The sequence below is a fragment of the Lutjanus erythropterus genome, chromosome 14 (genome assembly GCF_056507025.1).
Source record: "Lutjanus erythropterus isolate fLutEry1 chromosome 14, fLutEry1.hap2, whole genome shotgun sequence".
Taxonomy (NCBI): domain Eukaryota; kingdom Metazoa; phylum Chordata; class Actinopteri; order Lutjaniformes; family Lutjanidae; genus Lutjanus; species Lutjanus erythropterus.
This window is the reverse complement of record NC_139330.1, coordinates 7967540-7989460: the sequence shown is the minus strand read 5'-3', so window position 1 is coordinate 7989460 and position 21921 is coordinate 7967540. Positions and strand designations below refer to the sequence as shown.

Genomic DNA, 21921 nt, shown 5'->3' with positions numbered 1-21921 from the left:
GTCCACCCCCGACTGTTAGCGCCGCTAACAGTTTATGAATCTGTGTGAGGAGGAGGAGTCTAATGCTCTTTGCAAACATACATAATCTAGAAGAAAAATGAGAGCAAGAATGTCGCCGTGTTGCAGGAATTCAGCACGGCAAAGAGAAACGGCTGCACACACACACGGGGGAGATATTGACAGGAGGCAGAGCTGCAGGCGTGTGTGTCGATTCCCTCAGTATGAATGTGTGCTGTGTGTGTTTTCTGGCACGCTTCCGGGAGATTGCTACAGCGGTACGGTTCTGTTTAAGGATGATTAATCTTTACTGCTGATCGATATAATACCCTCTTCAAAATGAAGGTTCCAAGAAGGCTCTTCCAGAATGACTGAGGTTCCTTGTAGAATCATTTGTTTCTCAAGAACCCTTCTGTGAAGAAGGGGTTTGTCAAGAGCTCTTTGTAAGACTAAAAACCCTTTCCATCTCAAGAAACCTTTAGGAAGGATTATTGAAATCTCTGAAGAACTCTTTCGTCACAGTTTCTTAGCACCATAATATGAAAGGGTTCTCGGTAAAGCCCCTGAGTGGGTTCTAGATAAAACCCATGCAATCTAAAGTTCTCCTGGGTGGGTCCTACATAAAGCCTTTGAAATATAAAAGAGTTCTCAGTAGAACCCCCTTGGTGGGCTCTAAATAAAACCCTTGAAATCTAAATAAGTTCTCAGGAGAGCCTCTTAGGTGGGTTCGAGATAGAGCCTTTGAAATATAAAAAAGTTCTTGTTAGAACTCTGTGTGTGGTCGGCATCCTTAGAAGGTGGAAACTTGATAGAACCCCCAGAGTGTGTTCTGTGTGGATCTATTACACCATAGAAGGGTTCCCTGTAGAACCTCTCATAGGGAGTTCTGGGTGAAACTTTTCACAGATGGTTGTAGGTATAACTCTTTATGTTGTGTTCTAGGTAGAACTCTCTGGGAGGGTTCCAAGTGGAAAAGGTTCTGCCAGGAACCAAAAATGGTTCTCCTATGGGGACAAGCTGAAGAACCTTTATGGTTCTAGTCATCACCTCTGTTTCTAAGAGCCGCTACCTGCACGTGTTACTACGTTATGTCAAAGCAGAGGACAGCTTTATATTTTCCTCAGTGGACTGACTTTATTCTCATCTCCCACAGTGTGTAATGTATAATCTAATGTGCATTAACTGCACTGAAAGCGAGGTTTGAAATTGAGGAACGGTTCTTTAATTGGAGGAAAATGCACACATGTGGTGTGATGAAATGCAGCGGAAGTTAAAGCGCAGTGCAGATGAGAATTGAGAGGAGATCAAAACCAGCGCATCAGGATTCAGCGCGAGTAAGATGATGAGAGATGGAGGGAGGGAGGGAGGGAAGGCGAAGTCGAGGGGCAACCCCCCTTTCTAGACGAGGGATTCCTTTACTGCAGTGATCAGCAGTCCTCCTCCTCCTCCTCCTCCTCTCCCCTCCATCCTTTCCTCCTCTCCTCCCTCCCTCCTTCTGCTTTTCCTCACACTCATGGATTTCTCTTTTAACTCCCTCCCTTTTGCTCCCTCTTTCTAGCCACCATCCCCTCACACACACACACACACACACACACAGTCACGTTTCAGTGGGGAGGGATTGTCTGCTGCAGGGTACAGTATATGCAGCACATGGGTGGAAATGCAAGCGCACTCGTGACTCACACCGTTTTACTCCAGCCTTCATTTATCTCTATCGCTCCCCTGCTGCTCCTCCATTTATTCTAGCATTCTTTCTCCTCCTCCTCCTCCTCCTCCTCTACACCTCTTTCTTTCTCTCCTCCACCTCATCCGTCCATCTTCGCAGCCATCCTCGATGCCCGCTCCTGTCTTTCTTCCTCTCCCTCTCTCTTAGCCGTATGACATTGATTCCAAGGTTGCTGTGCTATTGACTGCTGCTACGCTGTTAAATATTTCAGGCAGCGTTTCAGTGGCTGTGTGCCGAGGGAGAGGAGTGGAGGAGTGGACGAGGAGGGAGGGAGGGAGGGAGGTGGTGGTGATGGTGATGGGGGGGTGGTCTTCGCTCAGTCGCTCTGCAACTACCGCTGACAAGCAGGCTGGCTGAACAGACGGACGGACACACACATGCCACCTGCAAACGCACACAGAGGTACATTCACACGTACACGGCGCTCCACAGATGGATCCGCACGCACGCGTCAGAGACATATTTGCATATGTCTGTGTGACGCCGTCCCGCGTCGGGGTGGGCGCGTGAGTCGGTGCTGGTGGTGTTCTGGGTGTCTCTGTGAAATCTTTCCTCGCGGCCTCGAGCAGCTCAAGTTAATGAATGAGCCAAGCAGGAGCTGGACGGCTCTCTGCAGACTGTGCACTTATTCCAGACCGGCCAAAAAAAACGCCTTCCTCAGCATGTCATCTGATCAGGAGCCTAATCACTGTTTGGGCTCCACTTGGTACCACGGGACAGTAATCAGTATTCTCATTGAGGACACACACACACACACACACACACACACACACAAACGCACTTTTCACCATGGAGTCACCACAATGCTGGAGTCAAAAACATGAGTTTTACAGCCCTGGAGCCAATTTATAATAACCATCATTAGTAAATCATAAGTTTATAGTTAATTAAACTTTAATTGAGAGTTATTTAATTATTTGAAAGGAGATATCTGTAATATATTTACTGTAATAAATCATATAATGACCATGATATGTTATCAGAGAGTTGAAATATTCGCTTCTCGCCACAGCGCAGTGTTCTGGCCCATAACTTGTGACACTGTTTCCCTTTTTCAAATTAATTAGAGTTCAAATTAATGCAGAATTATCACTGAATGAGTTAGTGTCTGTTTATGAGTCATAAAAAAAATCATTAATGACCTTTTAGGAGGAGTAGATGTTTAAATTGAGCAAAATGTTAATGGAGTCTGGGATTCGGTGAGACAGGCAGTCACTGAGCTCCATCTGTGTGTATTTTCTCATGCTGTGTCCCTGCAGCCTGCCTGAGCTTCCTTGAGTCTGGGGAGGAGGACGAGATGGGGGAAACAGGATTTCAACCTGTTTAATATACTTTCTATGGCTCCAACTCACTATTTGGACTGCAGTACTCAATGTTGGGCATGCAGCTGTCACATATCTCTCCTTTAAGTATAACTTACTTCCTTTGACGTGAAAATGATCTTATTTATCTCGAAGCAAAGACTTCGACTTTTTTCCTGCTGGGGTGTTGCAGTTTGCATGTATATTGACCAATGTCTGAGATAAACTTTGCATTAGCTTTCTGAACATTTGTGACAGGAATGGCATTATTCTTATGGGAAAATGTTTGGAAGGTTTGAAAAGTGCTTGGAGTTTAAATAAAGTGCTAAAAACTGCTTGAATTGTAATTGCATTACTTTCATAATAAATTGCTTTCTGGCTGAACAGTTTGCTTTTTCAATAATGCAATAAAATAAGTCAGAGAGCCTTATTACTTTTGCCTTTTAAACAAACTGGAGACGACTCCGCTTGAGCCTCGCTCGCTACTCTGCGCATGTGGCTACGCTTAGCGTGATCTGTCAGTCTTTATTGAAGTGTGAAGGAGTCTGAAAGACAACATGCTGGGAGGGTGCCATTTTAATGAGCGCTGGCTTGAAAACGAAAAATAAAATTTAAAAAATGAAAAGAATTTTGTTGGAATTGATGTTATTTGTCTGGTAGCTGTTTGAGTGATTGTTTTATACTAGCCAGGTTATAGAGGATGCCAAGTGGACTGAGTTGTGTTTTCCTTTAATTTGTCTGTAGAATTCTGTCATGAAACATAATTTTGTTTTTTTTAAGGGACAAAAACATTTTATTTAACATGATGAAGACATTAAATAAGGCCTAAACATTTTGAACACACAAATGTTCAAAGTTAGGTCATTTACTGTATCTGTACGGTGCTGGAAAAGCTTGAAAATGCACCTTGAAAATGGTGTAGGAACCCTGGAATTACGTGTTTGTCAACCCACTAAATAATATGTGTTGCTTGGCTTCAGTCTCCTCTACCATTGTTGTGACCTCAACGTTTCCTTTTCCCTTTTGGTCCATGGCTATTTTGACTAAACCCTCATTAGTGCTGCATTATAGAGGCTAAAGGGAAGTCAATTATAGTAAAGTGGGTGCTGTCAGTTTCAAGTTAATGATACTTGTAGATCACAGGTTTGTATATTACAAACATGATTCTTAGAGACTTATTTTTTATGCTCAGTATCATTAATGAATTGAAAGGAAGCAGAGATCAAGTATAAATCTGAGATCATAACTGATGCTCGTGACGAGTAGATGCACTCACACATACACCCCTCTGATCCCTGCAGTGGTGCTCAGTTTACTGCGAACTCATTGGACGAGTCCTGCATCACTGCTGCAGTGGGAGAAGTTGCTATTCATCAGAGTTTTCAGGCTTCTTCCTCCGCACCGTTCCCTGTGTTTGCAGATGTTGAAAAATAGAAAAGAAAGTTGACTTTTTAAGAAGTTTTTAGTTTTTCTGGGGGGGCGTCTAGGATGAACATGAGAACAGTCAGCAAGGCCGCTGAGCCTCTGGGTGGTGGATAGTCAGTGTTGCACTGCATGCCCGGTGAGAACTATCTCTCTTTTTTAAAAAAAAAACAGAGGCACAAGCTGAGATCCAGAGCTGGCACCGGGCTGGTTAGCACCTCATCGCTAATTAATGTCATGTTCAGCTTTTGACAATCCACAGTTATTTCTCAGGATGGCAAACGGTGGATTGTTAGTGTAAATCCAAACATTTATCCCTTCCACATTGTCACTGCTTGTACTTTCAGTGGTCTGGCTTGTTTGTCTGACTGGAAGCTGGATTAGACAAATGCAGAGATGTGATTGGCAGTCACATCCCCTGTTTGACAGCCAGGACATTTAATCAATAAGACCATTTGATTGGCGGCTGTGTCTGTCAGGTTGATGTTGGGATTACTAGTAGACCTATTCCCAGTTTGTTTAAAAGTTTCAGTGTACTTTACTGGGATTTATTGACAGAAATAGAATATTATATCCATACGTGTGTTTTCATCAGTGTGTAATCACCTGAAAATAGTTTTGTCTTTGTTACAGTAGAATGAGCGGTCCTCCACGGAGGCCCCTATCTTAAACCGTTGTGTTTCTACAGCAGCCAAGAATGGACAAACCAAACACTGGCTCTAGATCACGTTTTGCAACCAACATAGGTTCCCCGAGCATCAGTCTTATGGATGCTGGCAGTCCTTTTTTCTACTAATTTAAATTTGAATGTGTTTTCAAGGTTTGGGAGTTCTTGGATTTGGGATAAACTGTTGAAATGTAATTGCAGTACTTAGATAAAGAAATAAAATGAGTCAGATATCAGCTCAGTCAGGTTATACAGGATGTCAAGTGTACTTACTTACTTACTTTAATTTGTAGGATGATGTGTTGTAATGCATCAAATGGGTATGCAGTTCCCCTATATTACTTTCAAATGTTGAATCAAAGTGAAAAAAAACTTTACATGTCTCAATTCACACTGCATAGTTTATTAAAAAACACACAACACTGTGACATACATGCCATTGTGGAACGTAGATCAAAATACAGATCGGTGAATCAAGTCTGATATCAATAAAATGTACCTTAATAATGCTTGAAAAGTGCTGGAATTTGACTTTGGAAAAAGTGTAGGAATCTTGTCCTGCACACATGCAAGGTGAGACGAGCTGTTTGCAATCTGCAAGCTCACTGCTAGATGCCACCGAATCCCACAAACCGGTCCTTTAACCGCCAAAATATTTGGAACATCTCTAGATTACAGCTTTGTGTGATTGCGTAAAAAGTTTCTGACCTGGCTGCTCGTACTCTGTCTTAAAAAAAGTTCTAAAAATATGACAGAAATCTGACCTAGACAGTGAAACATGAGCCAGTATATTCTCAGTCTCTCATGCTGTGTCACTGCAGCCTCTCATGAGACCTTCAGTGGAAAAAAATTATGACACTGTGTGCACCTGAGCTTCCTCTGTTGATGCCTGGATCACAGAGTTAGCCAGGATATGTGGACTGTTGAGTAATAGCTTCTAAATGCCATTATGGATATACGCAGGTATCCTCAGTGCTCGTGTTTAGGTCAGTGCTGCAGATCCAGAAAGCGTCTGTTTGCAGTGACAGCATATGCACATAAATGCACACAAACACAGCATACTCACCCGCTGTCCTCTGAGATATCTGCTCACCCTGTAACTGTCAGTGTGAAGTCATAAAGGAGAAGTTGTGCGAGCTTTGAATCTCTGCTGTTGTGGTTCTCCTCAGCGAGGGTCAGGCTGAGATTGTGCACATATCTTGAATCTGATATGACAACAGTCTCACACAGAGTGACTGCATCAGACTGAGGCCTGCAGACAGATCTGTTTGAAAGCCTCGACAGTGTGAGAGAGATATGTGCTGTGCGTCCAGAAGCTGAAGGCTTCACAAGTGCGGATCCTCACCAGGCAACAGATGGTGAAGCACCTACTGCAATGCCACCGCAACCAGCAGAGATTTGAAAAGTGCTTCAGCTGAAACAAGATGCAGTTGTTGCACTTGCAGCCCTCTAGTGTCTGATATTGCAGTTGCAGTTTGCATCCATGTCTGTCCAGACTCATATAATGTATGTAGTGAAGACTTTTCATACAGAGTGCAACACACAGCACTTCACACAATGAAGCAGTACCCACGTCCCCGTGACTTTGTATCTGATAAAGCACTAAAATAAGAACAGCACTCATTTAAAACAGGAACTGAGCAAAACACCATTATGAGTGAGGAAACACCAGAGGAAGGATAAAATCTCAAAATGGAAAACAAGTAAAAGCAGTCAGTGAATAAGTCAAAACTCCAAACCAATAAAACTAAGTGAAAAGTTAAGAACACAAAGTAATTAAGTACTAAAAGGGATAGAAATGACTAAAATAAGTGTAAAGGAAAACAGTCCCTGAACTTTATGTCACAGTGACCTTTGACCTTTTTGGATATAAAATGTCGTCACCTCATAAAATTATTTCCTATTTGTGTCTTTCTGAGCAGTTCGTCCTTGAGTCCAGGTGGACGTTTGAACCAAGTTTGAAGCCATAAAAAAGTTTTTTTTTAAGGTTTGTCAAAATATTGGGAATCACAGAGGTCCATACAGTCACAGATGTGCAAAAACAGTTAGGATGATGGGTCAAGAAGAATTTGAGATCGGCTGCGAACAGGCTAAGGATCTGTTGATCACACACACACTCACTCACACTCACACATGCAAGCGATCGCATGAATAAAACTATCCTGTGCCTCCAGAAACTGAAGGGTTAATAAATGTGTGTGGGTTTCAGGATGGTGAACTCAGTGGGCAAATTAATATACAGCAGTACAGTGTCACAGATCGCACGACTCCAGGCGCCGTTAATAAATAACGGAGCTTTATTTGTGCTGCAGTAGAGGCATATTTTCTTTGTGCGTGTGCACACAACTCAAACTTTAATCAGAAGAGGTCTGTTTGTGCCCTCTGGCACTCTTTCCTGCTTGATTTCCGATGTCTCATCCTCACCCCTGTTCTCTCTGTGGAAGTGTGAGGAGATCTGACGGCCCGTCTCATGCCTTAAAAGGCTCGATCGGTGCTCGGCAAGAAAAAAACGTGACGAGCTCTGTAATTCGAAACAAATGCAGCGCATATGGACACTCCCACATCGCTGGGCTAACAGTGTACAGTAGCAACAGAAAGAAAAAAAAAAGAGGGTTTCCCCAAGCTCTGCTCCTCTGTTCATCTTCCTCCCCTCCTCCCTCCCTCCCTGCCTCACTCCACTCCGTGACACAAGTGGAGAATTCATGCTGAACCACATTGTTGTTATGCAGGCTGCATTTGGCCGCCTTCTTTCTGTGTCTCCCACTGTGGTGTTTTCTTTCAAGTGGTGTTTTTTTCTTTTCTGTTGTTGGATACTGGTGTATTTAGACGTGTGAGCGTGTGTTTTAATGCCTCATCTCGTTGTAGAATATTTCCATGACTGTGAAGCTGCAGTTGGATCTGTTGGGTGTGGCTCCGGTCTGCATCTGGGATCATTTCTAGAAACTGGAACAGAGGAAGCCATTTTGTAATGTAATACCCCGATGGTGTTGCAAATAAACAATTTCACGAGTAAATGGCACAGATTGGGGTCGTGTCATGTAGCTGAGCGTGGCGCAACTGCTTACTTTAAACCGTAGCTCTGAAACAGGGTCTGTGACACTCTGCAAAAACTTTTCAAATCCATTCATTTAAAGCTGCTGCAAAGAGTTTTTAACTGGTTATGAAACGGTCTCAAATTATTTCTGATGCCTCTATATTTCATAAGCTAATGAGACCATCAGCGAGAAGATTGACTGTTTCTATACAGTTCTTCTTAATGCCTGCTGCTTAGATTCTCCTTGAAATCAGATAAAAGAGGCCTGTGTTTGCATTTTCCCAGCCAGAGTTACAGTGAGTTTTGTCTTAGCCAGTTAAAAAGAAGCAGTAGGAGATTTTTATTCAGATAAATGTGTCTTGGACAGGTTATTTTGTGGTTATGACAGTGAAAACGAAACGAAACCACCGATTTCTGCTCACTGGAGCCTCCAAAATCAACAAAATATGAAATTTCCATGCAGTAGCTTTAAATTATGATATTTAAAAAATGATTTGTTAATTTTTTATGCAAAAGGCTTTCTAGTTCAGTAATTTTTTTTAAATGCAGGAGTGTGAAAAAAATGGGCTATGTCACATTATGTCAAGACAGTTATCTTGTAAGGGGTCCGTGGCTGATAAAAAATTGAGAACCTCTGACTTAAAAGACAGGAAACATTAAGAAGACAAAGTTCAAGTGGAATAACCAGGTTGCCATCTTCTCTCTCCTTGTCTGCAGGTTTGGAGGGGCGCCCCCTCATGGCACGGCCAGAGACTGTTGTGTTCCTCCGCTGCTCCAGAGGGTAAGTCCTCACCTCCCCTCACTCATTCAGCTCATTCTGACCACGTGAGCCGCATCAGGGGTTTCCCCCTTTTTAAAGAAATCCAGCCTTTGCTCCACGTCCGAGACAAATGAGTTTTGCACCTGGAGGAATTGTGCATTAATCAGACGGCGGAGGCTCATTTGGAGTTAACAGCCAGTAGTCAATATGGAATCTGTCTCGGGGTAGCATCTGCTCGTCTGTGCGAGAGGGAGGCGAGGGAGCTGGAGAGCGTGAACAGAGGGAGGAAAAAGAAGGCGGGGGGGGGGGGGGTGAGAGGAGAAGGCAGGCAGCGGCATTGCAGAACATGCTGATTTGAGTTTAAAGTGGGCTTTAATAGCTGCGGGGTTGGAGCAGAGATAGGCCCACGATCCTCGCTGTGATGACATGATAGCGGAGGACAAAGAGAACAGGTGCAGGGCGGCTCAGATACTCAGGGCAAGGTTTCAAATTGTCAGCGTAATGAAGAATAGAGTGTGAAATATAATGTCTGCACCCCTGCGTCTTTGAGGCACATTCGAGAAGTTGAAACGGAGCCTGGGCGGGTGCCGCCTGCACCAGCCGATGATCCTTCACTTCTTGGTGCGAGCCCAAGCAGAGATGTGCTGATTCACTGCAGTGGTCCTGAGCAGGAGGCAGAGGTGGCTGGGTGCAGCAGCAGCAGCAGCAACAAGGCAGCTCGGATCACGTCCGCCGTGGGCTCACAGCCCTCTGCGTTGATTCATGGCCGTGTCATTAGAGGCCACTCAGCGTGATAATGGTATAAGCTGTGTGGGCTCATTATAACCAGAGTTTGGTTACGGACCAGGAGTGCTTGGTTACAGACCTGTATTAGTATGCTGGAAAAATAAAGTGTGACCGAGCAGAACCGGCAGTTCAGCTGTTTGGGACAAAATGACAATTCTTGTGTTAGTTTTGTGAAACGGCACAGATGAGAACTCGCGCCAAACTCTGAAAAATCTCCATGAACTGCAAAACGGTATTGAGACTGTGCTCTGCTGGTCCGAGGTGCACCGATTCACTCCATTTTTCTTTTTTCGTGCTGCTATAAAAAGCCCAAACCATTCAAGGGATGAAAAAATTACAGCATGTACCTCAAGGTCGGTTTGATCGTAAGCAAGCATCATTTAGAGGGCTTTTAGCCTTTCTATGGGAATAAGAAACGTCAATATTTGGCACGAACGAATCAACATAAGAGTTATCATTCTGTATTGATCTGAATAAGTGAGGTTATTTTTGGCTAAACGGTGTATTTCAGTGTTTATGGCTGTAAGCTGGACACATTTTCTTCACTTGCATGTAAAACATTCACAAATAATTCATATAACATCATAAAATGTAATAAATTTTCACTTCATTATGTAAAAGTACCCACTTTTTGTAAAACACGGCGGGTGACCGGGTGTATTTATGAACTTTATGTGGGACTGTACAGCATTTTTATCCCTTGTCCCACATCCCAAATATTGAGACCATGTCCCACATTTTGATTAGTTCTACTTTTCTAAAGTCAAACCACTGCAGGACAGAGACTTTTTTAAAAATCTGGCTCTTATCCAAAAGCTGTGAAGAAATCAGGGATGCTGTCATTACGAGGCTGTTTGATGTTAATCAAACTTTACACGCGTGGGTCAAGTGCAGGTTAACCTGTCGCCATCTTTGATACTCTACGTCCGATGGGGAAAATTTGAAGTCACCACAAAGTCACAAGCTATGTAGTTTTAGGTGAAACAATGGAAACTACAACAAAGAAAAGGAAGTGTAGCTGCAACAAAGCAATGCTCTTTTCCCCACATTTGGTCTGTTGGGATCTGATCACCCTACCTGAACAGAATTTGTAATAAATTTCCCCGCATTTTGTAATAAATTGTTGTGTATTGTGATGGTTACTAAGCTAAGGAAAACAGTGACACCTGATGCAGTTTTGGCCAAAGAAAGATACCACTGATCTGCTGAACTAACTGTATCTTTTAAAATTAATTTTCAGTCTGTAAGATTTATGCTAGTATGCATAAAATGAACGTTGTTATACTGTTATAAGGATTGTTTTGAATTAACACATCCTATTTGGTTGGTTATTACGTAATGCTCTGAGTTATTTCATTTTCGTCAAAACTTGTCATAACTGTCATATATGTAATTATTTATTACTGAATGCAATACCTAATAATTTATTACACATATTCAGGCTGTGTATTACAAAATGCTGGTGTTAGTACATAATAAAGTGAAAATATAATACATTTTGTTGTAATTTCATAATATGGTGTTATTACATGTGTTGCTACATACCCTGCTGTAGATCCTGTATGTGACGTTTACATCAGTGAGCTCTTATCATTTAGTCAGACACAGAAGAGTATACGAACTTTAAACTGTCATAAAAAGTTAAAGTCATCAATCCCAGTCTATTTTGTAATGCAAATCCAGCTGTTGTTCCAAGATGTTTCCACATGTGCTGACTTGCTCGTAGTTCAAAATGCCGTTGCTGTTACGAAGTTGTTGGTTCCAGGTTGTGTGCTGTTTCCTGGGCTGCTGCTGCTCATGTGTCATTTATTACTCAACAAAAACAACACTTTTGTTTTTTCTCCCATTTTACATAAGTTGAAGTAAAAGACCTCAGACTCCTTCTATGCACACGAAAAGGATTATTTCTCTCAAATTGGTAAAAATCCATTAGCGAGACTCAACTATGGCGAGGGCAAAGTCAGGACCCACTCAACTCTGCCTCTGATTGGCTAATAAGTAAGTAAGCCTGACAACTTCTTTTTTTCTAGATAAAACTGCAAATTTCCTAGTGTCCTTAGATTGTGACCAGTCCAGGTGCTGTTTAATCAGCATCTCTCTGTCACACCATTGATTATCTTGACAACGGAAAACACAGATGTTAACAAATCTGTGAACTGAATGTGAGAGAAGTAAGTCTTTTGTGTGCACAGATTAAGTTTTAGATCTTTTACTTCAACTTGGGTGCAAAAACAAATGTGTTGGCAGATTTGTTGCTGAACTCCTCCAACAGATGGAGCTGCTGTTGCGTTGCCCCCCGCTGGGTCTTAAACCACACTCCTCTGTGTGGTCGATCAAAAATAAAGCTTTCATGTTAGCTCAGAGTTAGCACATCAGACTCTGCAGTGTTTTGTCGTAGTAAAATGTTGGGTGAGTTAGTTTGCGGTATCCAGAAGACATGGCCAAGTTAGAAGCATTAAAGTGCAAACAGTCTACATGAGTATATAATTAAATCTACATTATTATTAGATTATTAGATGCTGAGACTCTACTGAACAAAACAACCAATATAGCGCTCCATATGCATCTTTATTAGATTCACTCAGTGGGAGCAGAGTACACGAAAGCTAATTTTCATGGTTCAGTGGAGACCTTAGGGTGTCATTTTACATTTTCTGCCTGTGTGACATTTGTCTGACTGGTTTTATTGCCTGCGTCCCACTCACAGAGGTGACGGTGGTGTATCAGAACGGGCTGCCGGTGATCTCAGTCAGTTTGCCGTCCAGGCGAGAGCGCTGTCAGTTCACCCTCAAGCCTCTCAGCGACTGTGTGGGAGTTTTCCTGCAACAGCTCCAGGCGGAGGACAGAGGCATCGACCGGGTAGCCATCTACTCCACGGGTACGTTCTCAAGAACACAAGAACACCAGACACACCGCTGCATACATTTACACCAGCACACTCTTAGCAATGAGGGTTCCACAAAGGTTTTTCCTGAAGGGCTGAGGTTCCACCCAGAAACATTTGCTTCTGAAGAACACTTTCTTTTAAAGAAAGACCTGGGAATAGAAACCTAGATCCTAGAAACCCTGGGAATGTTCTAAAAAACCCTTGGAATATAAAAGGATTATCAGTAGAACACCATAGGTGGATTCTAAATCTATCTAAAGGAGTTCTCATTAGAACTACCTGGGTGGGCTCTAGATAAAACCCTTGGAATGCAAAAGGGTTCTTGGTAGAACCCCCTGAGTGGGCTTTAGATAAAAACCCCTGAAAGCTAAAAGAGTTCTCAGTAGAACCCCCCGAGTGGGTTATAGGTAAAACCCCTGGAATATAAAAGGATTTGTGGTAGAACACTCTAGATGGGTTCAAGATAAAACCCTGCAATCTAACAGAGATCCCCGTAGAACTCCCTGTATGGTTTCAAGATAAAACCCCTGGAATACAGAAGGGTTCTCGGTAGAACCCCCAGGTTGAGTTCTAGATGACAGCCTTGGAATGTTAAAGGGTTCTTGTGTAACCCCCTGGATGGGTTCTAGATAAAATCTTTGAAAGGAGGTTCTACCAGGAGGTTGAAGAAGCAGAAAAACAAGACCCAAACCCATCTAGTTAGAACCTTTATTTCTACTACATATGCAGATCACATGTTTTGCAGTGTTCTTGTGTTCTGAAGCTGTTCTAAGTGTTCCTGTAACTGACTTTGCATCAGCATGAAGTGATGTTTCAGCTTCACTCTGCTCACAGGCTTCATTACACAGGAACAACTGCTACTTGAATTCTTACTGCGTGTGTGAGTGCATCTGCTTTTGCCTCTCATGATAATCAGGCGGCAACGAGCCTGATTATGAAGCGATGTCAAGGGTGTTTGAAGTGTCCACCGATCAGCGCTCCATCCCGCTCACCGCCTCCCCTCCGATTTGTCTCTCTCTCTCTCTGTCTCTCCAGATGGAGCGAGGGTCGCCTCCTCCACAGGCATAGACATCCTGCTGCTGGACGATTTCAAGCTCGTCATCAACGACACCACACACCTCGTGCGGCCACCGAGGAGAGGTGAGGGCCGGCGGAGGAAAGTTTGTTTGTTCGGCTCACAACCAATAAGAGGAACAAATGGTTTTATTGCCAACGAGTGGATCGTATTAAAGCCTGTCTTTGTTTATTTGTTTGCTCTCGTCTGCCTGTTTGTGCTTCAGAGCTGCTGCCCCACGAGGAGGCAGAAAGGCTGAATGACGTCAAGTTTCTGGTGCAGCAGCTCTACACCACCCTGCGCATCGAGGAGCACCAACTCGGCAAAGAACGGGAGCTGATTGGACGACTGGAGGACCTCAACTCTCAACTCCGCCCCCTGGAGAAGGTCCTGAACATGTTTTACTATACCAGAATTTTTTTTCTTCTGTTCCAGAGATCATGATTCTTTTTTCTTGGCCAAGGACCCCTAAATAGATACCTGAGACCCCCTCATGTACAACTGAGAGGATAATTTGATGTAACCTCTTTTTTTATAAGTTTTTTTTATGTTAAGAACAACATTAGAAAAATGTACATGTATCAAGACAGCATGTCTCACTCTTGCATCCATAAAACAGATGTATAGTCTTTTCATTCTAAATAAATTATAATAAAAAATAATATACTGTATATGCAAAATAATAGAAAATAAATATAATATAAAATAAGAATATGATATGAATTTGATAGGAGAGCCGTTTCTACCATTAATGTGTGGCGTGTTGAAGATCTGTGCTTGATTGGCAGGAGAAGTAATCTATGAATTATTTTAGATTCAAAAATTTAAATATTATTAGTTAAAATACAAAGCTTTATGTAAAATCAAAAAACCTAATAATTATAATAATTTTACAACACCAATTCCCAGAAAAGTTGGGACACTGTGGAAACTTTTTTGAAACATGTTGCAGAATGAGTGTATATATACAAAAAACATTAGTTTAACAGTTTGAACATTAAATATCTTGTCTTTTGTTCTGTACTCAGTTGAATACAGGTCAAAAAAGTTTTTGCAGATCATTTACATTTTACCGTTAACGTTCCAACTTTTTTGGAATTGGTGGTTGTATTTCATGATCATTTCATTCATGAATGAATCTGAAAATTTTCCGGAACTCTTAGCTGGACTCACAGATCGCCGTAAGGTTTTTACCTCGCCAACTAAGAATTAAACAGTGAAACACATGTGACCTTGCAGTTAAATTATTTGCATGTTCTTGCATACAGGAGCTGTAGCTGCATTTAATTTGAAGGCCTTTTTATAATCCTTTTATCTGCTGATAATTAGTTCAGGATAATCAGGGCTTGTTTTCAATCAGCCGTTAAAAACAACAGATTAAAGAAGGTCTGACCAGCCTCTTGCCTTTTACCAATAACAGTTAGTGGCTATCACATTAGCAACTTTGCAAAACAATGAATTTGTTATCTGAGTAATGAGATAATATGTGATCACAACAAATAATCAACATAATATTAGATCTCACAATAATTAAATCTTAATCTGCAGACAAAGGTCTAAAAAACATATCAGAGCTGCTCTCAGCCTGTATACTTTTTTGTTGAGACTCTTACTAGAGTCAGAATCAGGTTTCTTACCAAGCAGGTTTTCATAATGAGGAATTTGCTATAGCGTTTTGGTGCGTAACAACAGACGTAGTGAGTGAAAAAATATAAAGAAATTAATGTAAGTAAAGAAGCATAAATACAAAATTGACCAGTGAATACAGAAAAATAAACTAAATGTTATTTAATGAAAGAGTTTTGTGCAGAAATGTGCAAATATTCACAAGAATACTGGCACATATTTGATCCGGCTGCTCTCGTCTCGTGCAGGTGAAGGAGGAGTTGAGTAAGAAGGCGGAGCGGCGTACCACCTGGGTGCTGTGGGGCGGCATGGCGTACATGGCCACCCAGTTCGGCATCCTGGCCAGGCTTACCTGGTGGGAGTACTCCTGGGATATCATGGAGCCCGTCACTTACTTTATCACGTACGGCACAGCCATGGCCATGTACGCCTACTTTGTGCTCACACGCCAGGTAAGACACCAAGAAACAATACAAACAAATATGCATGAATTAATGTTTGACGTAAAGTTTGTGTGTCACAAGCATCTTCTTCTTACTTGATCAACAAAACTCTTAATATTTAGTTAATCATTTAAGTCATTTATTAGAGAAAAAGGCCAAACCTTCTGAAATATGACAGTTTTCTCTTTTTCTGTGTTTCATATTTTTGGAAATTGATTATCTTTTGGTTTTGGGCTGTTGGCTGGAGAAAATAAGTTATCTGAACTCGGAATGAGTTTGCCATTTTCACTGTTTTCTCGAGAGATGCACGATAATATCAGCACTTCGTTTCGATACAGGCTTTAAAATGAAATATCTTTACAGCCCAAAATGAACATTTCTGGTGGAATGACAGGCTGAGAGGATGACGCTTTAATTATGCACACATGCTGAGTATTTCTGCCGTGTGGAGGCTTTTTTTTGAAGTGTCTCTAACGGATAGCCAAGTTGCAATTTGCAATGATTGTTCGGTATCATTCATGTGAGGAGGAGCCAAATCACATTCCTTCAACACCACAAATTTGATTGCCCATCTCAAGAGCTGTCATCCTGATCATTATGGCAAATTTATGAAGAACAAAAAAGAAACTGGCAGTGAGAAAAAAAGAAACTGTCAGCAGTAGTTTTCTTATTTTGCTCAGTGAATGTCTACATTTTTAAAAGAATTGCATTTTATGTCTGCATCTGCTGGTGGGACATCACATTAACTAACCCTAACTCTTCCATATAAGTTAAAGGAAATATACGCATGTATCTGCATCGGCAGTCAGCCAGAATGAGTTCAAAAATATTGACCTAATAGATTTTGGCAAAAATTCAGTATCATGCGCGTCTAGTTTTTTGACGTTTTGTGGACGTGATTAAGAAATAAAAAAGAGGGAGAACAGGAAGAGAAAACTGGACCCGAAAAGGGCAGAATGATTTAAAAAAAACTTCACAAGTCGGTGCAGCCAAATGTGCCAAACTCAGCAACTTGTTTGTAGGTGCAGCTTGAGAGTGAAGGTACAGAGCGAGCGCCAGAGAGTTGATGGTGACGATGAGACAATGAGGCTCGCTCAGGCGACTGTGCCAAGATGTCTAGCAGTGTTGCCAGATTGGCTTGATGTTTTCCAGCCTAATAACTGCTCAAAATCTGACCAAATTTATGTTTAAAAAATAAATAAATAAATAAATAAATATCAATTGTTCAATATTCCATAATAATAATAAAAAAACACAGATAGGAGGCTACAATGCAACTATTTGATTAACTTTTTTTTTTACATTTATTCATCAGGCTTCGTGCTAATGTTTGCAACTCATTTTGTCTTTGCAGAATTAATAAAAAATTAGGCTGTCACATCAAAGCTGTTCTTAGTGCCTTAATGTGCTCATGTAACTAAAGAAATACAATTTATAAATGTGTTTTCAACATACTGAAACTTTTAATGTCTTTAAAAACCAGCTGCACCCACTCAAGCCCATTTTAGCTGCACAATGCTACACAAAACAGTCCAATCGCGTGGAAAACTGCCCAATCTGGCAAAGCTGCTAGCGCGCAAAACAAAATGTAACGTATAATGTTGCCTACAAACCACATATATCTCCATTATAAGAGGTTGTTAACTGAAGTGGGCTGGTGCGAGGCTTGAAACTCTCAGCTCTCGGCACACGAGTCATTCTTTTGGGCCTTTTTTTGTGCCAAATAATGTGACGCACCATTAGTTCTTTTAGGGACATTGTCTGCCTGCATAATGTTGAGAACATTTCTCTTTTAGCAACCAGAGAACACAACATTATATTCAGCAAATCTAATGTTTATCCTCTGTTTGCAGCACTCTGCGTTGAATTGAAAATTTGTATGTATTTGAAAGTCTGATCTGGTGACACTGTCGCCCTACGGAATTGAATCCAGTATTTTTAAACCACCGCTGGGGTTTTTAAGTCCAAGGACATGCAGCCCATCTGATGTTGGTGTGATTTGGTCCGAGGGCTGGGCAGCAGAACATGGAGGGTATCTGATAAAGTGGCTCCTCTTTCAAAGTGCTCCGTCTGTGTGTCTCTGTAACCTGCAGGAGTATGTTTACCCCGACGCTAGAGACAGACAGTATCTGCTGTTCTTCCACAAGGGGGTGAAAAGGACACGCTTCGACATTGAGAAGTACAACAAGCTGAAGGATGATATCGCTGAGGTACAGTCGCTCGCTGAAAGCTCCATGTTTTGTGATGTAAAACGAGCGCCGCAGACACACCAGGGATTCACACATTTTACAGTTCAATACCTGGAGTTATAACTGCTGTGCACTCTGAGAAATAACGGTTCTAACTAGAACCATAAACTTTACATAAAGGTTCCACTTGGGACCCTTTCAGAGAGGTTTTAGAGAGAGAGGGGGTTTTAACAAGAGCTCTTTTAGATTTGAAGAGTTTTGTCTGGAACCCACCAGGGGGTTCTATCAAGAACAGTTTTATATTCCAAATATTTTATCTGGAACCCACCCAGGGGGTTTCTACCAAGAACCTTTTTATATTCCAGGGGTTTTATGTAGAGCCCTCTCGGGGGTTCTGACAAGAATTATTTTAGATTTCAAGAGTCAAGATACTTCAGGAGTTTATCTAGAACCTACGAGGGGGTTCTAGCAAGAACCCTTTTATATTTGAAGGGTTTTAATCTTGAACTTACACTGGAGTTCTACTGAGAACCCTTTTTTATTTCAATGATTTTACCTAGAACACATCCAGGGGGTTCTACTGGAACCACTTTATATTATAGTCTGAAGAGCCCTTGAAAAAAGAGTTCTTTAAGTATTTCAACAATCTTGGAAGTAATCTTTCTTCCAAAAAGGTTTCTCTGGATGAATGAGATTCTTATTGGAACCTTTAGTCTTTCATCAGAAGAGGGTTCTTCAGAAGCAGATGGTTGTGGGTAGAACCTCAGCCCTTCAAAAAGAACATTTTTGCAACCCTTATGTCTCCTACTTTCATACTGTTCCCTCCCTCACGTTCTTCTCTTATTTCCTCCTCCACCCTTCTTCTTCTCCTCCTCCTCCTCCTCCTCTTCTTCTTCTCCTCCTCTCTGCAGGTGGAGTTGGATCTGAAGCGTCTTCGGGACCCGCTCCAGCTGCAGCTCCCAGTTCAGCAGCTCAACACCAGTAAAAATTGATGGGACGAGTGACTCCCTCCTCTCTCAGCTCCTGCAAACCCCTCTCTGCCTCCTCCCTCCTGCCGTCCAACACCCTTCTCCTTCCCACATTTACCCCCCAAACTATTCCCTCCCTCCCTCCCCCTATTCCTCCCTCCCTCCCACACCCAATAATCCCATCCCTTTCTCGACTGTGGGAGTTAGTTTTTTCTCCTTTTTTTCTCCTTTTTTTCCTTTATTTCTTTTTACTTTCCTGACTGAAAACTCCAGTTGGAATTGCAAGAGAAAACCGCTCAAAAGACGCAGAAGAAGAAGGATGGTGAACTGAAAAAACTCTCGCAGCCGAAGGATGATGGCGGTGACAGTGAGGATGATGAAAAGGACAATGATGATGATGATGATGATGATGATGATTGGATGAAACTGGGCACTTATGGATTTGCCTCAAGTCTCCGGAGGGACAGCCTGCAAGGAACCCCTGGGGGCAGACAGGAATTATTTCACCTTGAGACACTCCAGAACAGAGGACATTCAGAGGGGCAGTTACTGTTGAGTGTGTGTGTGTGCGTGTGTGTGTGTGTGTGTGTGCGTGTGTGTGTGTGGGACTTTCAGGGCACACTGGGACCCTGTCCACTCAGCGGGTCGACACAGTGGTGGCGTCCTGCTTCCTCTAGCAGTCAAACTGTCAACACACACACCGACTCTCGGTCGGGGCGGCTCCAGGGAGAGTCTCTCTACCCTAAAGTTTACAAGAAAGTCCTGACTGCAGCCGCACCATCAGGGGGGACCTTCGTCTCTGCCTCTCCCTCCCTGGGCCACACCACCCTCCCCCTCTCTCTCCAGGTGACGGACAGCTGTCCCTCCCCGTGTGACCTCTTGTCGGGAGCCCGTCTCCACTCCTCTCGCAGGATATAGGCATGACGACGCCTCGTTTCCTCTTCCTGTTGACGTCCTGTAGCGGCCCGGTCCGTCTGTCTGCGCAAGTATGAGAGTACTACCGACAACAACATCACTGTGTGTTCTTTTATTCCAAAAAAAATATTTTGGCACTTTTTATTTTGAAAGCCATAGTATATTTGTTATGAAAAGAATATAAATATATATATGTATACAATCAAATAAACAGATGACCAGAGGCTAGTTTTTTTCAGTGGGGGGAGGAACTCTCGTACAAAACATCATTTCATCAGACGCTCATTTACATCCTCTGAAGATCTCCTGAGATGAAGGACCCGATGCACACTTTGTCACACACACAAAGAGCATTATTCTGTATGCATTTACTACCTGGGACGCAGTGCTCCTGTGCATGGCCACCAAAGGGGGGGAGAACAAGCCAAATCAGGGTTGGTAAAAACACAGAATATTGATTTGACCTCTATAATCAATTCATGAATACAGAGGCTGCTGCGGAAATGCGTCACATAATGACGGGGGTCAAATGTTTAATGATCATTGCATCAGACGAAGCCACAGGCATGTTATCTAATTAATCTGAAAGTGTTCCTGGAGGTGTGAAATTAAAGGGACAGTTCACTCCAGAATTAAAAAAATACACGTTTTTCCTCTGGCATGCAGTGCTGTTTATCCATCTAGATAATTTTAGAGAGAGTTGCAAAGTTTGGAGATATCAGCCGTAAACATGTCTGCCTTTTCTCCAGTATAATGGAAGTAAATGAAACTTGGCTTGTGGGGCTCAGAGCACCAAAAAAAATACATTTGAAAAACTCAACAGTAATGTCTCTTTACAGAAATCGTGCGCAAGATAATCCACAGACCTTATAGGAACTACTTTCTTTCTACAATCCAGGAAGCGTGCATCTACTCATGGTCAAGAGGCCCGTGCTTGTGACAGCACAAGTCATAAACATTAATGGCGTCTTCCTCAGCTGAGCAGTGACCTTTTGTCCATGAGTAGATGCACTGGGTGCATCGCAGTTTCGATTTTAAATCAAAAATGGATCAAAATCAGAAGCAGGATTGGTGATTCTCTACATGACACAGCAACACTCACTGGTAGCCTGCAGCAGAACTGTGGGCCGGTGATCCCTGGTGGGCCGTGAAGGTACTGCAGGTGGGCTTTAACGGGTCATTAAATGATTCGCAGAAGATTTTTTTAGATTTCAAATTGAGCTACAGCATTCTTAAATTTAGGAATGACTGCTCTATAGTCTAACAGTAGCACAGCCGTCAGTGTTCAAAAAAATGTTTGAACCAAAAACCAAATTAAATCAAATCTTAACCTTAAAAAGTCAAATTGAAACAGATTTGTAGAACTGTGACACCCTGTGATGCACGTTTCCTTCTGCACAGTGATGTGGATGTCAGCTCTAGTTTGGTTAGTTCCTATATGAAACTGTTCACAGCAATGTATTTAAAAATACAAGCTTCGATCACCACGAGCCAAGTGAAATCTAGTTCCATTAAACTGGAGAGAAGACAGACGTCTCTACGGCTGATATCTCCAAAACTCTGCGACTCATACCAAAACTATCTTGATGGATGAGAAACACTGCAGGTAAGAAGAAAAATATGTTTCTTGTATTTGGGGGTTGAACTGTGGCTTTAAGGCCAAATCAGGGTGAAAGTGGCTTTGACTGGGGAAAAACAGTGAATATCGACAGAGATAATGCCGAGCTTGACCTCTATAATCATTTCATGAATACAGAGATTGCTGTGGAAATGTTTAACATAATGAAGGGAGGTCAAATTTTTAATGATCACTGCCTCAGACGAAGCCACGGGCATGTTATCTGATGAAGCTGAACGTATTAATGCCGATGTAAAATGACCATTTCCAGACTTTCAATGACCTGGCCTTTATTTTAGCAGCATGTGACGAGAATTTCAGCATCTGAATTTTTTATGAATCTTCCTCATGAAGCTTACAGACAAAATAACAAAAGGCGTCATGGCACTGATTCTCAGAGGCTTTTTTTCCATCTTGAAACAACTCCAGAGTTTTCTCCTCCTCCCACTGTTGCTGTAATGCCCCCCTGCTCCCGCGATGGCAAGGCAGGGTAGACTGCATGCTGTGGTATGCCCTCAGTAGAAATTT

General features: G+C 42.2%; 1 protein-coding gene across 2 annotated transcripts in view; it reads left to right on the top strand.

The window, feature by feature from the left end:
* mcu (mitochondrial calcium uniporter) overlaps positions 1-20026 on the top strand; it is a 99606-nt gene extending 79580 nt beyond the window's left edge. For both annotated transcript variants that reach the window (XM_084735175.1, XM_084735174.1), the window contains exons 3-9: positions 8865-8928; positions 12401-12571; positions 13616-13720; positions 13861-14021; positions 15509-15712; positions 17797-17913; positions 18804-20026. In XM_084735175.1, coding sequence (XP_084591301.1) covers positions 8865-8928; positions 12401-12571; positions 13616-13720; positions 13861-14021; positions 15509-15712; positions 17797-17913; positions 18804-18884 — 903 coding nt within the window. In that variant the 3' untranslated portion in view covers positions 18885-20026. The remainder of the gene's footprint in view (positions 1-8864; positions 8929-12400; positions 12572-13615; positions 13721-13860; positions 14022-15508; positions 15713-17796; positions 17914-18803) is intronic.
* The last annotated feature ends 1895 nt before the right edge of the window (positions 20027-21921 follow it).